We start from the raw sequence: 19,666 nt of genomic DNA, 5'->3' as shown, positions 1-19,666 counted from the left end.
CACTTTTAATTTTGATTCCTTTGATGCCAATTCTATACATGGTGTGGTATAAAAAATCTGTTAGGTCATTTATCATAGATTCATAGAATTTTAGAACAGTAGGGGTTGGAAGGGACCTTTAGAGAGCATGTAGTCCAACCTCCCTGCTCAAGCAGGTCCACCTAGATCAGGTCGCATAGGAACATGCCCAGGCGTCTCTGGAAGACCTCCAAGGAAGGAGACTCCACACTCTCCCTGGGCTGCATATGCCAGGGCTCCGTCACCCTCACAGTGAAACAGTTTTTGTATGTTTAAATGGAACTTTTTGTGTTCCAGCTTAAGCTTTTACTCTTTGTCCTGTCACTAGATACAATAGAAAAAAGGAATGTCCCAACCTCCTGGTATCCACTTATTAATGAGATCCCTCTGCAATCACATCTAGATTAAACAGCCCCAGGTCCTGCAGCCTTTCCTCATAAGGAGGATGCTGCAGTCCCCTGATCATCTTGGTGGCCCTGCAGTGGACTCTCTCCAGAAGTTCCCTGTACCTCTTGAGCTGGGGAGCCCAGAACTGGACACAGGACTCCAGATGAGGTCTCAGCAGGGCAGAGTAGAGGGGAAGAAGAACCTCCCTTGACCTGCTGGCCATCCCAGGATGCCATTGGCCTTCATAGCCACACAGACACATTGCTGGCTCATGTATAGTTTACTGTCAGCCAAGACTCTGAGGTCCCTCTCAACAGTGCTACTCTCCAGCAGGTTAATCCTCAGCCATCACTGGTGCATGGGGTTGTTCCTTTCCAGATGCAGGACTCTGCACTTGTCCTTGTTGAACCTCATGAGGTTCCTCTCTGCCCAACTCTCAAGACGGTTGAGATTCCGCTGAATGGCACCACAGCCTTCTGGGGAATCAGCCAGTCCTCCCAGTTTGGTGTCATCAGTGAACTTGCTGAGGGTACGCTCTGTCCCCTCATCCAGGTCGTTGATGAAGATGTTGAACAAGACTGGCCCCAGAACTGATCCCTGTGGAACTCCACTGGCCACAGGCTTCCAACTCGATTCTGTGCCATTGATCACCACCTTCTGGGTTCTGTCATTCAGCCAGTTCTCAGTCCACCTCACCATCCACTCATCCAAGCCACACTGCTTGAGCTTTCTGATTAGGATGTTATGGGAAACAGTGTCAAAAGCCTTGCTGAAGTCAAGGTAGATGACATCCGCTGCTCTCCCCTCATCTAGCCAGCCGGTTATGCCTTCGTAGAAGGCTATCAGGTTGGCCAAACAGATTTCCCCTTGGTGAATCCATGTTGACTCCCACTGATAACCATCTTTTCCTTCATATGTTTAGTGACAACATTCAGGATGAGTTGTTCCATCACCTTTCCAGGGATGGAGGTGAGGCTGACCGGCCTGTAGTTTCCTGGGTTGTCCTTTGTGCCCTTTTTGAAGACTGGAGTGACACTGGCCTTTCTCCAGTCCTCAGGCACCTCACCTCTCCTCCATGAATGTTCAAAAATGATGGAGAGAGGCTTAACAATCACATCAGCCGGCTCTCTCAGCACTCTAGGATGCACCCCATCAGGCCCTATTGACTTATGAGCCTTAAGCTTGGCCAACAAGTCTTTAACCTCTTCCTCTTCCACCCAGGGCAAGACCTCTGCTGTCCTGGTCATCCTGTTATCCTTGCTGGACTGGGCTTCCTGAGGGGCAGCGTTGGCTGTAAAGACCGAAGCAAAGAAGACATTAAGTAGTTGAGCCTTCTCTGCATCCTCGGTCACCAGGGCACTCTCTGTGTTCAGAAGCGGGCCCACATTCCCTCTAATCTTCCTTTTGCTGCTGATGTACCTGAAAAACGCCTTATTACTTTCCTTAACTTTCCTGGCCAGGTTTAATTCTAGAAGGGATTTAGTCTTCCTGGTTGCACCCCTGCAAGCTCTGGCAAAGTTCCTATACTCTTCTAAGAAATCAGGCCTTGTTTCCACCTCTCATAGATGGCTGCTTTTTCCCTTAGTTGTCCCAGCAGATCCTTGCTCATCCATGGAGGCCTCCTGCCTCCTTTTCTTGCTTTCCTACATGTGGGGACACACTAGTCCTGGGCTTGAAGGAAGTGGTGCTTGAAGATTGACCAGCTCTCTTGGGCACTTCTACCCTCTGGGATCTTATCCCATGAGATCCGTCCAAACAGGTCTTTGAAGAGGCCAAAGTCAGCTCACCTGAAATCCAGAGTCACGGTCCTGCTTTGTGTCCTGCCTCTTCCACATAGGATCTTGAAGTCTATCATCTCATGATCGCTGCAACCAAAGTTGCTTCCCACCTTCACATCCCCAACCAGACCCTCCTTATTTGTCAGCACAGGTCCAGCAGCACACCCCTCCTCATTGGTTCCTCAGTCACCTGTGACAGGAAATTGTCATCAACAATCTGTAGGAACCTCCTGGACTGTGTGTGCTTGGCTGTGTGGCTATCCCAGCAAATATCAGGGTGGCTGAAGTCCCCCATGAGGACCAGGGATTGTGACTGTGAGACAACTCAGCTGTTTGTAGGTCTCATCCACTTCCTCCTCCTGATGAGGTGGCCTGTAGCAAATTCCTACAACAATATCACCCTTCCCATTAATTTTCACCCAAAGGACTCAACCTATCCCTCAACCCCACCCAGGCAGAGCTCAATACACATTAATTGCTCCCTCACATAGAGAGCAACTCCACCTCCTCACCTTGTCAGCCTGTCCTTCCTAAACAATCCATAGCCCTCTATAGCTGTGCTCCAGTCATGTAAGCTGTCCCACCATGTCTCTGTGACTGCAGTGAAGTCATAGCCCCGCATCTGTACTCACATCTTCAGTTCCTCCTGTTTATTCCCCAGGGTACATGCATCGGAGTAGAGGCAACAGAGGGGCTTACTCAAACACACAGGTTTCCCTGGACGGATGCACGTGGTTCCTCCCTGGTTTGGCTCTCCCTCAGAGTGGCCAATCTTCTGCATCACAATGTGGTGTGCAGATGAGGGGCAGGTTTCCTGCCCTGCCCTGTTTCCCTGATAGACGGGATGGCTTGTTCTATGTTACTTCTCCCCTCACCTTCCAAGTCCTTCAGTTTAAAGCCCTCTTTGTCAAGATGGCTAGCCTATTCCCAAATATTCCACTGCCCTTATGGGAAAGATGAATTCCATGCTGTCCTATCAAGTTATAGTCCCCAAAGAAGGATCCATTGTCATAAAATCCAAAACCTTCCTGCCAGCATCAACCTAGTAGCTAGGAGTTAACTTGCCTGATTTTTGCATGAGTGACTTCCCCTTTAACTCTGGTGGACAGGATGGAAGAGAAAATAACCTGTGCCCCCCCTACCCTTCACTTACTCCCCCAAGGTTTTAAAATCCTTTTTGATTCTGCAGCTATCATGTCTCTTTCCATCATTCATCTCCACATGGAAGAGGAGTAGGGGATAGTGGCCTGTGTCCCTGATGAGCCATGGCACTTTCTCAGCCAAATCACAGACCTTGGCTTCCAGCAGGCAGCACACCTCTCGCAATTCCTTATCCAATTCACAGATTGAAGACTATATACAAATGTCTATTAATCATGTGAATCTAGCATTTCTTAGCTTTTTGAGCTTCACCTTAAATCTAAATAATGTGTTTAGACTTATGGTGGTATTATGAGCAGCTCCATTCATACTATACATTATCAGCAGAGTTAGAACCATCTGTATTCTTACTCCAGCTGCAACTGTTATGGGGGAATCCCACAGTAGAAGATTCAACCATGAGTTGTTCAAGTGGCAGATCATCTCTTGCTTGCAGAAGAATTCATTCAATCTTAACCCACTTTTTCCCCTACCAATACAAAATTGTTTTTCCTGTCCCACTAGCTGCCCAGCAAACCAGTTGTTATATTTAATTTCTAGCTGCTGTGCAGTAACAGAGGTTAGCAATCGAGAGTTCTGGGATAAAAAGGCAATACCATTATTTTGAATGGACAGAATGAAGGATGGAACAAAGGCATGACTTCGGTATTAGATTTATTTTCCTTTTAAATGTCGATTGTGTGCTGCAAACAGTGGAAAAGTGAGAGCTTTCTGGAAAAAGCTTTTAGACTGGAAAGTATTAAGCAATCTTTGTGTATGTAAAGGTAATTATATCTGTCTTGCACATACGCTTCACATGTGCATATGTTTCCACAAGCTTCACATGGAAAATGACAATTAGTTTCATATAATTGTAGTATGTATTAGTATAATTTAGTGTCTATAATATAATTGTAATGCTCCAAAGAAGGAAATTGCTCTCCTTCAGTATGCTTTAAGGATCACCTAACTTTTAAAAAAAAGTCTTTTTGAAACTGAATTTGAATTCAGTTGTTATGTTTTTGTAGGCCTCTCCACATTGCTGCACGAAATGGCTTAAAGATGGTGGTTGAAGAGTTGCTAGCCAAAGGGGCATGTGTCCTAGCAGTAGATGAAAATGGTAAGTAAATGATACATTTTTACACTCTTCAGTAGGACCAAACAGGTAATTTTACAACAGATGCAAAGCAATAGACTTAAAAGCTGATGATAGACATCACTGATGCTTTTACCCTTCCAAGAACAGACAATGAGCTGTGTGAGTACCTATTAAAAAAGAAAAAAAATCTTTTTTTTTTTTAAATAAAAAAATGTATTCTAAACATCACAGCCGTCCCTTTTACTGTTCATTTTGCATGTACTGTCAACAGCTAGTCTTTTTAAATGCTTGAGTGCAGTGGTAACTTGAATTTCCTAAACATGCAAGTGGCACCGGATAATTCTGACGCCTTGCAGAAGGATTAAGGATTATGCATTCAATCAGCGCATGTTTGAATGGGTAGGAAGAGAACCATCCGCATATGTTTGATTGTGTCCTAGCTCATTCTGAGATCAAAGTTTGTGCTCAACAATTGTCTGACCTAATCTAAGATGGAAGTAAATTACTGCTACCTAGTAAAATACATGACGAGTTAAGAAATCTGATAATTCTGTTTCAGATCTCAATGAAGTCCTTTCCTAAATATTAAAAAGCCCATAGACAGCTGTGTTTCTCTAACTAGTGTTTTCAAAAATGTCTTCTTGAAATAAGCTGGTCTTTCTTACAATACTGACTTCTTGGCCTTAATGTAACAATTAGGTACCTTCATCTTCCTAGATCTGTAAAGTAGTAATAATACCCATAGCAAGACATTTGAGATCTAGAGAGGAAAAGAACTGAGTGGTATTTGTTATTAACCAAATGGTACCTAGATATATTTGCATGAATGAGTTCTACTGAAGTCATCTGGACTAATCTTACTTCAGAGATAGGAGATGGAAAAATGAATGACACTAGCTTCTAATTGCAGTTTTTATCATTAAAAATGTACATACAGATCCAACTAATTTGCATCTATGTAATGAATCAAAATTAAGTTTAATTTTTCCAGGAACAACTGCATATGCAGTTTAAGTACAATCTTAGTGCAAGTACAACTCTAAAGAATATTCATACTTGCAACTCAGTGGAAGAAGAAATTCTACTGAGGGTATGCATTCACAGCAGTAGGTGCTTAAATGCGGGTAGTTAGCTGCAGAACTGTACTCACGTTTGTCTACCAAACTCATCTCGGCTTACTTGGCAAAGCAGGACATCAGTGGTGCTCATTGCCTCAGATTACTACTGCTGGAGCACTTAAGATTTAGCCATTTGCAAAAGAATTGGTAAAGGAGAATTTGTTGGAAAGTGCTGGAGTACTACTGACATCTGTATAATATTAACTTAGTATTTAAAGTATGTGCCATGCTTTCTGAACACAGTCATTATTCTTCTAACATAATGTAAATTTGGGTAACTAGACATCCGCGTCGTCATGCCTGCTCTACATGTATCACATGCACCAGCATGATTCTTCTATTATTTAATTCCTAAATAAACTGCTTTCAGACCTGAGTAGATACCAACTGATTAGTCTTTAAAATCATCTGCTTATTACTTCAAAATATTTTTAAACTAATATCTTTTATGTTCTAATGAAAGCCCTTGTTCTCAGAATGAGACTTGTTCATACACACAGAAGCTGAAGCCAGTTTCTGTCCCTGTTGCTGTACTCCCCGCGTTCTGTATTCATTACACCGTCTGTGCTGTAGAACTGTGTTTAGCAAGTGCTTTTGATTCATATTGTGAAGTCTGTTTGCTGCCTGATTTTAAAAAAAAAATAGCGCTTTTTGTGGTCACAGTGATTTAAATGCTCCACAAAGCCTGTATTTTCCCAGCATGTCTAATTTACATAACATACCCCTGTTGCCTGGCATGTCTATAACTGAACATACATCTCCCGCTTCTGACGTCCTCTAGAGATGTATTTGAGGAACGCTCAGTGCCATTCTCAGTACCCTTCGTACTAACCATTGCCTTGTCTGCATTTGTGCCCAGGTCATACGCCAGCCCTGGCTTGTGCTCCTAACAAAGACGTGGCTGACTGCCTGGCACTCATTTTGGCTACCATGATGCCTTTTTCTCCTTCCAGTTCAATGACGGCTTTCAACTTCGTTTGTGTTAAAAAAGGCAATTTGGGCAGGACACATCTCTGCGATGGCTCCAGTATGGGTAGCATTAACTCTTACAATAAGCCCTTGAGTAATAACATAGGAACAGAGGATGGGTACAATGAAAATGATTCGGATTCGGAAACATTTTGACTTTGTGGTATTCAGAACCTCTTTTTTGTTATTATTTCATTTCAGAGTTAGTTTTGTCTTTTTAAACAGCTCAAAACCCATGGCTATATTCTTAACTATTATTCTTGACAATTAGGTATCAAAAGACTTGTAGTGTTGATGAGACTCAAGCCTTTAAATAAGTAAGTTAGAAGGATTTACTGGAACATATTCCCATTCATATTCTGCGGCTTTTCAGCTTCCTGATGTTTTCTTTAGGCTCTAAGTGCCCCTGTGGAAAGTCTCTACCTCTCATTTTAAGTAGAAAAAAAGAAAATGGCGTTTTTTCTTTTTGACAGTACAAATAAACAGGGAACTGTTCTTGTATGTTTTAGCTGTACCTTTAGTACACAAACATATTTCCAGTGTAGCCTTCATAGATTCAAGCATCACCTCTGTCTTATGTTTGTGTGTTTCCTGCTTCCAGGGGGTCTGTTAATTAGATAAACTGTTTTTACACAAACCAAAGGTGAAGTTGTAAATCTTAAAACTGCCTGTATTACTTTTTTACAGAGAATGAAACCTTTACATTCTGCATGTATTAAGCACTTAAACATACAGAAGGCACTTTTTACAGTTCTTAGTTGCAGCAAGCAATTAGAAAAATACAGTTACGAACTCTTCAGGCCAAATTCTACTTGTCTCACTATATTTTCCTGTGGAGAAAATGCCGTGAAACCATTTGTGTGAAACAAAAATCACCTGGCCCTTATTTTTTTTCCATTCAGCACAACCATGTTTGGTTTATTTGCACTACAGAATTAAGGTCATTAGATGTTTCTGTCACCTGAGCCATTAACCATAAATCTAATACCAGGAAAAAAAAAAGGAGGAAAAAAATCAGGTGTAGACAAAGGCATATTTAAAAGTTTATGAGTTGCCAGCCAACTCAAGTGGATTATTTCCTTTTCTTTGCTTAAATAACTTATTTTTACTGTAAACAGTATCAAATTTTAAAATACTTTTGCCAGAGTTTGGACTAACAGAGCAAAGGTAAAGCTACAAAAGCACAACACCAAAAGTTGAAATACCAAACACCAGACAACACAGCAGTATATGGTGCAGGGAATCAGAGATAGATGCTAAGAAAAGCCTACTGTCACCAGCTTTTAAAACAATGTCAACTTTGTGAATATGTTTACTCCTTCTGCCAAAGTTTCCAGGTCAAATGGACCACGACCCTCATCTGCAACAGATGTATAAAAGGAATAATGAGACTTTGTAAACAAAACCAAACAAAATAAAAAAGCTATGATGAACTAACCAGCAGTACCAAGAGGACCAAAATGCTTCAGTAATAAAATGGAAGACTTTATTACTTTTATTTTTTCTTCAAATGTGAGTGACATAATGAAGAAGTTTTTTAAAACCATAAAAATGGAAACTTTTGAGGTAATGAGTAGTCTTCAGTGAATTTTATATTTTATGACGCAGGTTTCACGTTGACATTTGTAAGTGATGATGTATTGACCACAGGTTGCTTTTTTTTCCTATATGTTCCTATACTTTTGTAAATGTGTTTACGTGTATTTGAAATGAAACAAATGCCCAGGAAAAATAACTGTGTCTTGTTCTCCTAGTTAGCATTTGTGCATAAAGTTTGGCATGATGCAAAATGAAATGTGAATCTAGGCAATACTGATGGCCTGAGTAGAAAAAGGAAGGGCTGATGCACTTTGGGAGACTGCTCATCTTCCTGTGTGGAATGCAAAGAGTAAGTCCACTGGCTTTTCTGGTAAAATGCAGAAAGCAAAACATCTGCCCTAATTCAAAAGCATAAGAAAGGAATCCAGTCTCACCTCATGAGCAGGTGGGAGAAGACTGTACAGCTACAGTAAAGAGGAGGAAAGGCAGTATAGCACAGAATCAACGTGTTAAAGCTTCTATGAGTCATGCTCAGGCTGTCGGCAGGCCCACATCTGTGCTGGGAGGGTAAGACGAGCTTCCTCGGTGCACGCTTTTGGCAGGGCAAATGAAAAGGATTTTTTGGTTTAGTTTCATTGTTAGCTATGTTCCACTGAATTGTTAAAAATCTATTGGCAGATTCAAGTTCTTTAATTAGGAAAAATATTTATATACTAAGCTTATTTTTCTGTGCTAAAATGAAATATTGTTTCCTTGAACAAATTTCCAGAGTTTCCAAAAAATATCACAAGGGATACCATCTCTAAAGGTGAACATTTCTTTTCCCTCAACTCTGTATTTTCTACAGTAGAATGACAGAGCACCTGAAACTCTGGTTTTCTCCTCAGAAATAGCACAGATTAACATTTTTAAGAATTATTTTTCTCAATGCTTTTGCTTTTAAAAGTTGCAGTATAGCAATAACCAGCTTACTTTAAGCACTGAAAATGAGAGGAGAGGTCAGTTGTTAGTTTTCAGTGGTGTCTGTTCAGAAATAAAAATCTCAAATTTTGCTTTTTTTTGAAATGTGGAATGATGACATGGAAAATAAACAAGCAAATGGGAAATGGCTGCCTCCTGTCTAACAGCAGGATCAGCCTTTTAATCTTAGTTTAACCAGAGATGTAGGTAGGCTTTTTGGCTGGATTAGTGCTAAGTCTCATCCTGAAATACGAGAAGTTACACTATCCTACATGAAGTTGCTTCATTAGGAGAAAACCAGTGCTCTTTACAAAGAGGATGTTATATTATTTTAAGCAGCTGTTTAAGAAAAAAAAAAAGAGCAGTATTTTTACTTTCTTCTATACAGAGTTACTGAAAATATTTCTGTCTATTTGCAATACCTCACAACTCTGGTAATTTTGTAGTGCAACAATTGCTGCCTCTTAGCAATGTAGACAATGTAGAAACATAGGTGGTTACTGAATTTATGTGGGTCCTTCTAGAAGCCAAATGGAAACTTTACCAATTAAACTTTTCTGTTAAACTAGCAACAATGTTAAGTATGTAGTATTCCAAAAATCACAGAAATGTATGACTTGTTAGCATCTTAAGGGCATTCTGAAAGTCATGTTTGGAGTATGTTGTATGTGGGAAGAAAACTGTCATGAGCAGAACACTTGGAAGTACTCAGTATTGGCCCATCCCACATCTCACATGACTTAACAGAATCCCTTTATTTTTGGTATGCTAGTGCATTGTTCTGTAATACAATTCATGACATGTAGAAATAAATTTGTAATTTAAGGCAGGTATTTAAGCATGGGAATAATTTTACTCTTGTAAATAATCACTTTGCCTTTCTGTGGACTTTTAACAAGAGCAGAGTTAATCATATGTAATTGTTGCACTTAACCCTGGATACTGCAGTTCACAGTACGTGGACAACTTGTGTGTCTGCACCAAGCGCAGGGGGTTTGGGGAGGGGTGGCTGTCTGCCTAGGTGTGTCAGCAGGATCAGTTCCTCCTGTATTTTAACCACAGCTGCAGGTGGAATCCACAGCAGGGTGGGCTCCTAAATCTGTGTCATAAAAACTGAGTTCCAGCCTCCGGACTGCCTGAAATTGCTGTGAAATAGCTCAGGGGATTTCTGTTTATCGCTACTAAAAGGGCACCATAATGTGTTTGGTACTTTTAAGCAGGAAACAACTGCCAGATTATTGAATTAGAACAAACACAAGAAATTAATTGTTTATCCATTGTACTGTTGAGAAGCTCGGTTGTGTATCTTGAGGATGATTTAAAAAAAAAAAATTGTGATTTTTATTCTTAGTCATGTAAGAAATATTAGAGTGCCTTTTTATATTTGTGTATTATGGAAACAGTTTGTGAAACTCATCTTTTTGTTTTCATTTGAGTGTTACAAAAGCAATACATTACCAGTAAATTTTCATTTCAGACCTTCTTTGAATGTAGAAAGTGGGGTTTTTTTCATGTGTTCTACCTGCATTGAAATGAAAATGAATATGCTAAATTTCTGTAGGAATAACGTATAATTTTTGCAGTGCTGAAAATGCTTTCTTATTACACAAAAAGTAAACCTTAGGTCAGTGTTATAGGAAAGGGCGTTTTAAACTAGTGACAATCTGAGTGTGTGTATAAAATGTAATTTTATGCGTTTCTTATGCAGTGATCTACATATTAAAGCAAATATCTTATGTTTTGCAGGTTTTGTCTTATATTTTATGCTTTAGCACGTGCAATATATCTTTACAAACCATGGTGATACAAATCTGGTTCCAGTGTTATATTTTGCATAACATTTGTAATAAACAATATATTGTTTGATGGTCTCAGTAGGGTTTTGTCGATATTGTTTGCTTTTGTAAATTGAAATTCAAGGATTTTGGTAAATGTATGAAATGAGGAAAAAGACTTAATGCCGTGAATGACTTGGAATTCAACCTGAGTCTTCTCAAGCACAGTTTAGTAACTTTTTGCTGTATTAATATAATGAAGAACCCTAACTGTAAACTACTATTGCAATGCATTCAGATGGTTATTTTTGCAAATAAAAATGGTACAAGTACTGTTGGAAAACTGTGAGTAATTTGTTTCTTTTGAAGGAGGGGCAAAGGCTTATGGATTTAACAGTGAAGATCAAGAGGCAACTTGTATTTTAACTTTGTACTTCCCTCATGTGTAACTATTCTTTGTCTTAGTAAGGTGGTGTCAGTTCTGCTTCCTCAATAGATTGGGGAAATAAGCTCCAAAACACAACAGTGACTTTTTTTTTGGCCAGTTATTAAACATTTTCCTGTTACATTTGCACTGATAACCAACACCAGCCACCATGGGTGTGTTGTGCATCACGGTGGGGCAGCAGCCTCACAAACTAAAATCCACTGGACGGTGTCCAAGTTGTTAAAAGTTAAAGCAAGCAAATAAACTCCACAAAACCCCCAACTCTTTCCCTCCCATCCCAAACGCAACCCAGAATCAAAACACCCCCAACCATCATTAACAACATATTTTACGTGTTGAGCACTTGAATCTTACAGATGTTTTGACTAAACCGCACGCAGGAACCTGCAAAGCACCCAACCTGTGGGGGTTGCAAGTTTATGTTAGGGAAGGGGATGGGCAAGGCGGCCCGTCCTCCTGCGGCGCGGCCCCGCCGACTGCCGGGTGACACTCTAGCCCGGCTCCCCTCGGTACTGCGCCCCGCACCCGACACCCGGGGGACACGGTGGGAGTCCACACACGCCGATGCTCTGGCGCCGCCTGAGTTCTGCCACCTGCTGAGTGGGGCGGCAAGCCGCTAAGCAGGCGCAGCGCGGCAGCAGCGCGATGACTTGACCTCCCTATCATGGCGGACATGCCTTCTCCGCGCAAGCGACGGCCGGGGGAAGCCCATAGGTAAGGTTCCTGAGCCATAGGTAAGGTTCCATAATGGCTCTCACGCCCGCGACACGGCGCACGGGCCCTTCTCCGCCTGGCGAAGCGGCGGCCAGCCAAGCGCCGGACCTCCCCAAGATGGCGGCCGGCCTCCCGCTGCCGGCAGCGGCCAGGTTGTGGCGCCCGCCCGCCCCGCCTCTCGGGCGGCGGCGCTCCCCGCCCCGCCGTGTTGTGCTTGTGTGCGCGGAGAGCAGAGGTCGCGGGGGAATGAGGGCTCTGCTGCGCTTCTCGGCGTGGCGGGGCGTGATGGGGCGGGCAGGCCGCGGGCTGCCTGCTTTGGCAGCCCTCTTCTATGCGGCTCTGGCAGCCCTGGTACTGCTGGGAGTGCGGGACGTTCTGTTCCTCTACGAGGAGAACCGGTGCAGCATGACCTACATGTACGAGTACCCCGAGTACCTGGTGAGTGCGGGCAGCGGGAGGCACTGAGGGAGCGCGTAACAGGTGGGAGCCCGCCGGTCGCGGGGCGCGCCGCTGGGCGGGGTGCGGCGGCGGCGGCCCTTGGGGCGGCGGCGGCCGCAGCGCCGCGGCCGAGAGCTTGAGGCGCAGCCCACGCGGGGCTACCCTCCCCAGGCTGCCCTCCCGCGGCTCACCTCTGCTTACCTGATACCGGGAAAGGAAGACAGCCCTGAGTGCGCTTAGCCGCGGAGCACCACAGCACAGGCGGCTCCTGACTGCTCCCGCAAGTTATGGCTTAGCCAGCTTACTGGGGTGGCCTCTGCAGAAAGGAGGCAAAAATAGTTTTGACCTCTTTGAGGAGTCAGTGTATGGGGCAAAAGGCTTTTGCGGTGCCTTTTAAGAGGCTGCATCATGTATCAGTACACCTTGGATAGCTAGAGAAAGGGAAAAGCCATCCACCTGTAAAAGTAACGAGGTGTTTTGCATTGACACCTGTACAAAAGAAAATTTTAAAAGTTCCGATTTTCTAATCTATAAATGTAGTCGTTTGTAGTCCTGGTAACACCTATCAAAAGTCCCCCCAAGCTTTTGCAAAGGAAGAGGCTGAGCCTGGTCCTCTGATAGCACTGTTAGTGCTTAGGAGGTGAGGTCTTGTACTTCTTGGTCTCTTTTGTGACTTTACAGAGTGTGAGGCAACTAACCTGTCAAAAAAGTGAGTAATTGAATTTCGAACACAAGTGTATTTCTCAAGCTAGTGAACAGTAGTACCAAGTCTCAGTGAGCACTTTGCAGGTGGCACATCCCACAGTGTATGGGAGAACTTGGAAATCTATCTGAAGTCCTTTGCTTTGCTAACAAAGCCCTTTGGAAACCTATTGGAAAACATTGGATCTGTGTGAGAGAGACAACTGCTGAGGGAGCTGTTGTTTTCTGGACATGGTATTATGCCTTAATAGTGGGAGGATGTACATATGGGAGTATACGTAGGCTTTGCTACTAATACTGCATGCAATTTTTAGAAAACAATGCTCTTTTTAATAGTAGTTCTTAATACAGGATTTGCTGTCCTATTAAAAGCCTCTCAAAGTTAAATTTGATGGCTCTTCATTTCATTTAGCAATATCTAGGATGTATCTAGATTCATATAGCAATATCTAGGATATAATTTATATTGGAAAAAAGGAGAAATGTTCTCAATAATATTCTGTTCTGAAGTAGATTGCAAACTGTCTTGTGTAGTAAAGATCTTAAGGCAAAACGTTAGTACCTAAATTGATAATGAAGCAGAGGAAGTTAATTTTTTTATCTATTAACTTTAATTTGCTGACCTTGAAATAGTTGTGTTAGCTTACAAAAGAGAAACAGTGTGATGTTTTTGATGGTTGCCTGAAATTCTCATCTACCATCACACATCTTTTGAATTTACTCATTCTGTCAGGGCTTAAATTCTAAGCATCTTCAGGTAAATGTGCTGGTGAGAGATTCAGGGCTTAAGGGTAAGTAGTAGTTTCATGAACGAGATGCCAGTCACAGCTAGCTGTATTGCCTCTCTGAGTTTCTATTCGCTAAATAATCACTTTTACTGTGTAGAAAACAGTACTTTTGTAGGGGGAAAAAATATAAATTTCTCTGAGTTTGCTGAGGTTTTGTACTTTGCAAATATCTCCTTGTCATGGGACAGCTTACTTGTTTAATTTTTAATGTGTTGTAATGCTGGTGTGGGTTGGAAACCAGAAGGTAGGAATTTCAAGTGAAATGTACCTGTCCTGCCTTCTGGATTGAGTATTACGTTACAAAACAAATAACTATCTGAGCAATTAAACGTAAGGGGTTTAGTTTCTTTTGTGTCTGCCAGTGTGGGCTAGCTTAAAGTCAAGATAATAGTAATGGAATCGCTTTTCTGCTTACCCATCTTTTTTTTACATGGTTGTAGAACTGCAGAATTTAACATAACTGTGTCCTGTTCATGTTAACAAGCTAAGCTTGGTAAGAGATTTGGAAGTTCGTAATGAAGACTTTTTCATATAAGCCCACCTACCTTCTTTGAGAACTACTGTGAAAAATTAAGTCTATGTTGACTTTAACCAATGTCTTGGGAATTCAAAATTGAAATTCACTACCGTGGAACACAGGTGTCTGTTTCCCTTTGGAGTTACACATTGCCATTTTGTCATAATATTTGAACACTGTGATTTACTGAAAACACCTGATATTTTGGTAGTACAATTTTCATAGATAGTGTAAGTTTTTTGCTTTTGACGTTGACCCAAAGAAGGGCAGCTCGTCAATTTTATGTTCTGTAAGACCTTCCGAAAAGATGGGAAGATACTATGGAGGAGCAGTTGATTTGATCTATCAGGAACGCATACCAACAAATCTTGATGCCGTTCCTAGTTTAGTAATGGAAACTGGTAGATTTTTTTTTCCCCAGAATTTTGAAAGCCTTTGAAAAAGGAGCAGTATAAAGGAATGAGAAAGGGACAGTTGGTTAGTGAAGTTGGAAAGGTGAAATAATGGACAAAAGGGAAAGTACATTGAAATAGTGATCTGAAGACATGAGCCTTGAACAAAGCTTAATCTTTTTTGTTCACAGTGAAGAAATTATATGTGCTCTTTCTCTAATATGTGTAATTTAAAAATAATATATTATAAAATACAATATATCTGTATGTCATAAGGAGAGGTTGCAAATAAGCAATATGGCAAACAATTTCCTTCTCCCTCAGCTTTCAACAGAGGAAGGAAAAGAGTGTGTGTGTGGTCAGGGAATTAAAGCTAAATCGCCTTTACTGTAGAAGCAGTTGAGATAAACAACTGAAATATCAGAAATAGAAATGCATCTATTTCGATAAAGTAATTGAGAGGCTTTAGTGAGGATTTTTAATGCAAAACTGAGTTTAGTTTTGACCTTAGTCTTTAAAATAAAGTGATTCCTTAAAATATAAATCACACCTTAATAAACGTATATTTTTTAATTACCTTTTTTATCTATGAATTGTCATAAGTAATCAAATGCTAGGACAAGTGTATTAACATTTGTAGAAATTTTTAAAATCCCTATCTTGGAAACTCAAGATTATAAACCAACTTCCATAAAGGAATTAATTAAATGCTTTCTTGCCCTCTGCTTATTTGTTTCAAAGCAGTGTCATATGGCTCTAAGAGTCGTAAATTACTGGTCTAAGACTTAATCACCACCTAGCCCTCAGATCAGAGAGATTTAGTTATTTTCTCTGGGAATCAGTAATCCTCTGAATACATTGTGATAGATTAGGTAGTTGATTGTTTGTTTCTTTGTTTTATTGGAAGAAATAAGACCTTCTTTAAGATGACAACTGTATAAATTGACTCTGCAGTTCTTACAAAACCAAGTGACATTGAGGTGGTTACTACTATTGTTTAAATTCCCATTGCAGGTTACACCTCTGTAAAAATCATCTAGGACAATTCATGCTGCATCTGTAATTTAGTCTGATGTAATTAGTTGTCGTCCAGCAGTGAACTTTGTAACTCTGTGCTGGACATGTGGCATTGGCATCTGATGCTGAGTGACCTTGGATTGTAAAGGATTCCAGAACCCTTCAGATGCATTATAGTTTCTATCACTCGTGTGCCTCAGTTCCTGGCTCAATTTTCCAGGTCTTGGTAGAAGTGATTGGGTTTTGACATGTCTTGTTTGTTTGTTTGTTTTCCTGGTTGCAGTATGAGGCTAGATTTCATAGAAACATAGACTCATAGAATGGTAAGGGTTTGTAGGGACCTCTAGAGATCACCTAGTCTAATCCCCCTGCAGAAATAGGTCAACCGAGATCAGGTCACACAGGAATGCGTCCTGGAGAGTTTTGAAAACTACCAGAGACAGAGACTCCACACCCTCCCTGGGCAGCGTGTGCCAGGGCTCCCTCACCCTTAACAGTAAAAAAGTTTTTTTCTGATGTTTAAGTGGAAATTTTATGTTCCAGCTTATGTCTGGTAACCCTTGTTCTGTCACTGGAGACAACAGAAAAGTACTTTTTAAGTACTTCTAAATGTTAATGAGATCCCCCATCAGTCTCCTCTTCTCTAGACTAAACAGCCCCAGTTCCCACAGCCTTTACTCATAGAGACGTTCCAGTTCCCTGATCATCTTGGTGGCCCTGTGCTAGACTCTCTCCAGAAGTTCCCTGTCCCTCTTGAGCTGAGGAGCCCAGAACTGGACACAGGACTCCAGATGAGGCCTCACCAGGGCAGAGTAGAAGGAGAGGAGAACCTCCCTCAACCTACTGGCCACACTCTTCTTGATGCATCCCAGAATGCCATTGGCCTTTTTGGCCACAAGGGCACATTGCTGACTCATGTTTAGTTTATTATCAATCAGGACTCCCAGGTCTCTCTCTGCAGAGCTGATCTCCAGCAGATCATTCCCAAGCCTGTACTCATGCATGGAGTTGTTCCTCTCCAGGTGCAGGCCTCTGCACTTGTCCTTGTTGAACCTCATGAGGTTCCTCTCTGCCCAACTCTCAAGCCAGTTGAGATGCAGCTGAATAGCAGTACAGCCTTCTGGGGAATCAGCCAGTCCTCCCAGTTTGTTGTCATCAGTGAACTTGCTGAGAGTACACTCTGTCCCCTCATCCAGGTCATTGATGAAGATGTTGAACAAGACTGGCCCCAGAACCAGTCCCTGTGGAACTCCACTGGCCACAGGCCTCCAACTCGATCCTGTGCCATTGATCACCACCTTCTGGGTTCTGTCATTCAGCCAGTTCTCGATGAACCTCCAACCCACAGTGCCTGAGCTTTCTGATGAGGATGTTATGGGAGACAGTGTCAAAAGCTTTGCTGAAGTAAAGGCAGATGATATCTGCTGCTCTCCCCTCATCTAGCCAGCCAGTTATACCCTCATAGAAGGCTATCAGGTTCTTGGCTTATGCAACTTCAAAAGATGCATACGTGCATTTATTTGCAGTTTGTTTCAAAGTCAGTTAATAGGGGTTTCAAGTAACTGGAGCCACTCGTTATACACACTAATACTTAAACAAAATACTCGATGCTTTGTTTTTTACTGTTGTCTTTAAAGCAAAACTCAGGTTTTTATTCTATATTCTTTATACTGTAAAAAAACCAATACATAAAAGCCAGATCATCTAAATGGCTGGAAAGCCACTGTATTTTCTTGTTTGCAACAGTATAAGCAAGATATTTGGTTTATTTTGCAACAGAAAATAAAATTACCCAGAAAAACAGCCAGACGATACCCAGTGTATGAGCTCTATCTCTATGGGGAAGGGAACTACGCTGAAGAAAACAAAAATCTCCTATTGACAGGAATTCCAGTTCTCTTTCTTCCTGGGAATGCTGGCAGTTACAAACAAGGTAAGCATTAGCTATGTTACAAAGAGCTCTCATTTATGCACTAGTTATCGACAAGGAGTTTTTTGTTTGAAATAACATTGAGTCATAATGATTGATCGTATTATGATATGGATACCCTTGCTAGTCTGTGTTTAGTTTCAAGCAGTCAAAATACATTATGTTTGTTTGAAATCAATTGAACAGTTGAGCTGTAATATTTTTCTGGAGTGAGACTTTGTCTTTTGAAAGCCAGAAACAGTACAGTTTAGCTTTGCTATGGCAGCACCACACCCTTGATGTAATTTGATTGAGAACATCTAGTTGGTTTTGATTTGAGCAAGGTTAATGCAGTTATGCCAAATGAAACAAGACCTGAATTTGATTAGAAGAAACTGAAGAAGCTACTGTCTGTGATGTGAAGTAATTGCACTCTATAGAAATAGGCAGCATCTTTTCTTGTAGCTTTATTATTTCCTATTTCTTTATGTAGTGGTGTTTTTTCCGTAGCATCACCTTTATACTTTACATGTAGCCTGCTTTTCTTTTCCAGGTTATTCCCTTAAATTCCAGGCTCCAAATGAAAAGAGTTAATAATGTTAAAGCATTTTTATTTTTCATTATGGGTATTGAAGTTAGTAGTTTGATGACATATTGTATTTGTTTATTTAAGTATCCTGTATTCCATTCTGACTGGGTTAGTCAGACCGTTATTTTTGTTCTCTAAAATGTGCTTTGAAACGTTAGTAACGTTCTTAATAATGTTAACAAAATTGACATGTATTATATGGGGAAAACAACCACAGTCTAAACCCTGTTGTCTTACTGTGGTATTTTTTCTTTATATCTGCACCAAACTTGATGATTAAATTATGTGATTTCAGAGAACCTTTGCAAAGTTATTTTCTTTGAGAACATACTCACTTAGTTTATAACAAGTAAAATATTTTACCAACTCGTACTTTCAGAAAACCCATACAGAAGCCTGTAGGCACAATAGCATCCAAAGCAAATTACAAACTTAATGATTATGAGAGATGCCATATGGACTTTTGTAATTGTGTATAGAGTATTGCAAATCTGTGTTTTTACAGACTACATTAATTCACAGGAGTACATCATTATGCAGGAAATAAAATAGTACTTTCAATACATGTTAGGAAATAAAAGGACGTATCCCAAAAAAACCCCTTTAAACTGCGTGAGTAGAAGTGCTACATGCTGTGGATATCATGTGCAACCTAGAATCAATAAACTTTTAAATATTTATTCTTTGAGAAATTGATTTAGGGAGATAGGCAATAAGTCATATATGCAGTTTTCAAAGTCTTTGTTAAAATAAACTATTTTTCCTTATTTCGTGGCTCACAATAGGTTTCGGTTTACTATGGAATTTATGAAAAATCATATTTTGTTCAGAATTTATTGTGAGAACACACTTTCATTCTGGCTGAGCAGAAAAGCTGTTGCTATCATTATTTTCATACTTGTTTAAAATATATTCATATTTGCTGAGCAATGAAGACAGAGGTGCTAATGCTGCCTTTGCTGTGCTTACTATTTTTTGTAGAATCATTTAGGTTGGAAAGGACCTTTAGGGTGATCAAGCCCAACCACTAACCTCACACTGCCAAGCCTACCACTAGACCACGTCCCTCAGTACCTCATCTTCATGTCTTTGAAATGCTTCTAGGGATGGTGACTTGACCACTTCCCTGAGGAGCCTGTTCCAATTCTTGACCCTTTCAGTGAAACTGTCTTTCCAAATATCCAATCTAATCCTCTCCTGGTACAACTTGAGGTCATTTCCTCTTGTTCTGTCGCTTATTTGGTAGGAGAGACTGACACCTGTCTCACTACAACCTCTTTGATGCTTCACAGGCACTTCTGAAACATTTTAGTTCATCATCTTCCATGTACACTAAATTGAACCTTTTAAAATGTGTGCAATTCAGACT

General features: G+C 41.0%; 2 protein-coding genes across 8 annotated transcripts in view; both read left to right on the top strand.

Moving 5' to 3' along the window:
• ANKRD44 (ankyrin repeat domain 44) overlaps positions 1-11,108 on the top strand; it is a 145,173-nt gene extending 134,065 nt beyond the window's left edge. For 4 of the 7 annotated variants that reach the window (XM_062002229.1, XM_062002228.1, XM_062002227.1 and 1 more), the window contains exons 27-28: positions 4,352-4,443; positions 6,400-6,925. In XM_062002229.1, the coding sequence (XP_061858213.1) occupies positions 4,352-4,443; positions 6,400-6,665 (358 nt within the window). In that variant the 3' untranslated portion in view covers positions 6,666-6,925. Of the gene's footprint in view, positions 1-4,351; positions 4,444-6,399; positions 6,926-7,839 lie in introns of those variants that run through there. The other 3 variants (XM_062002233.1, XM_062002232.1, XM_062002230.1) reach the window with 1 other exon arrangement.
• Positions 11,109-12,142: 1,034 nt separating this feature from the next.
• The window catches only part of PGAP1 (post-GPI attachment to proteins inositol deacylase 1), a 41,125-nt gene continuing 33,601 nt past the window's right edge, over positions 12,143-19,666 (top strand). The window contains exons 1-2 of the mRNA XM_062002098.1: positions 12,143-12,383; positions 17,579-17,732. Coding sequence (XP_061858082.1) covers positions 12,192-12,383; positions 17,579-17,732 — 346 coding nt within the window. The 5' untranslated portion in view covers positions 12,143-12,191. The remainder of the gene's footprint in view (positions 12,384-17,578; positions 17,733-19,666) is intronic.

Source organism: Colius striatus, chromosome 9 (assembly GCF_028858725.1).
Source record: "Colius striatus isolate bColStr4 chromosome 9, bColStr4.1.hap1, whole genome shotgun sequence".
In the NCBI taxonomy this organism is placed as follows: domain Eukaryota; kingdom Metazoa; phylum Chordata; class Aves; order Coliiformes; family Coliidae; genus Colius; species Colius striatus.
The sequence above is the reverse complement of the archived record's forward strand: the minus strand, read 5'-3'. Positions and strand labels throughout refer to the sequence as shown.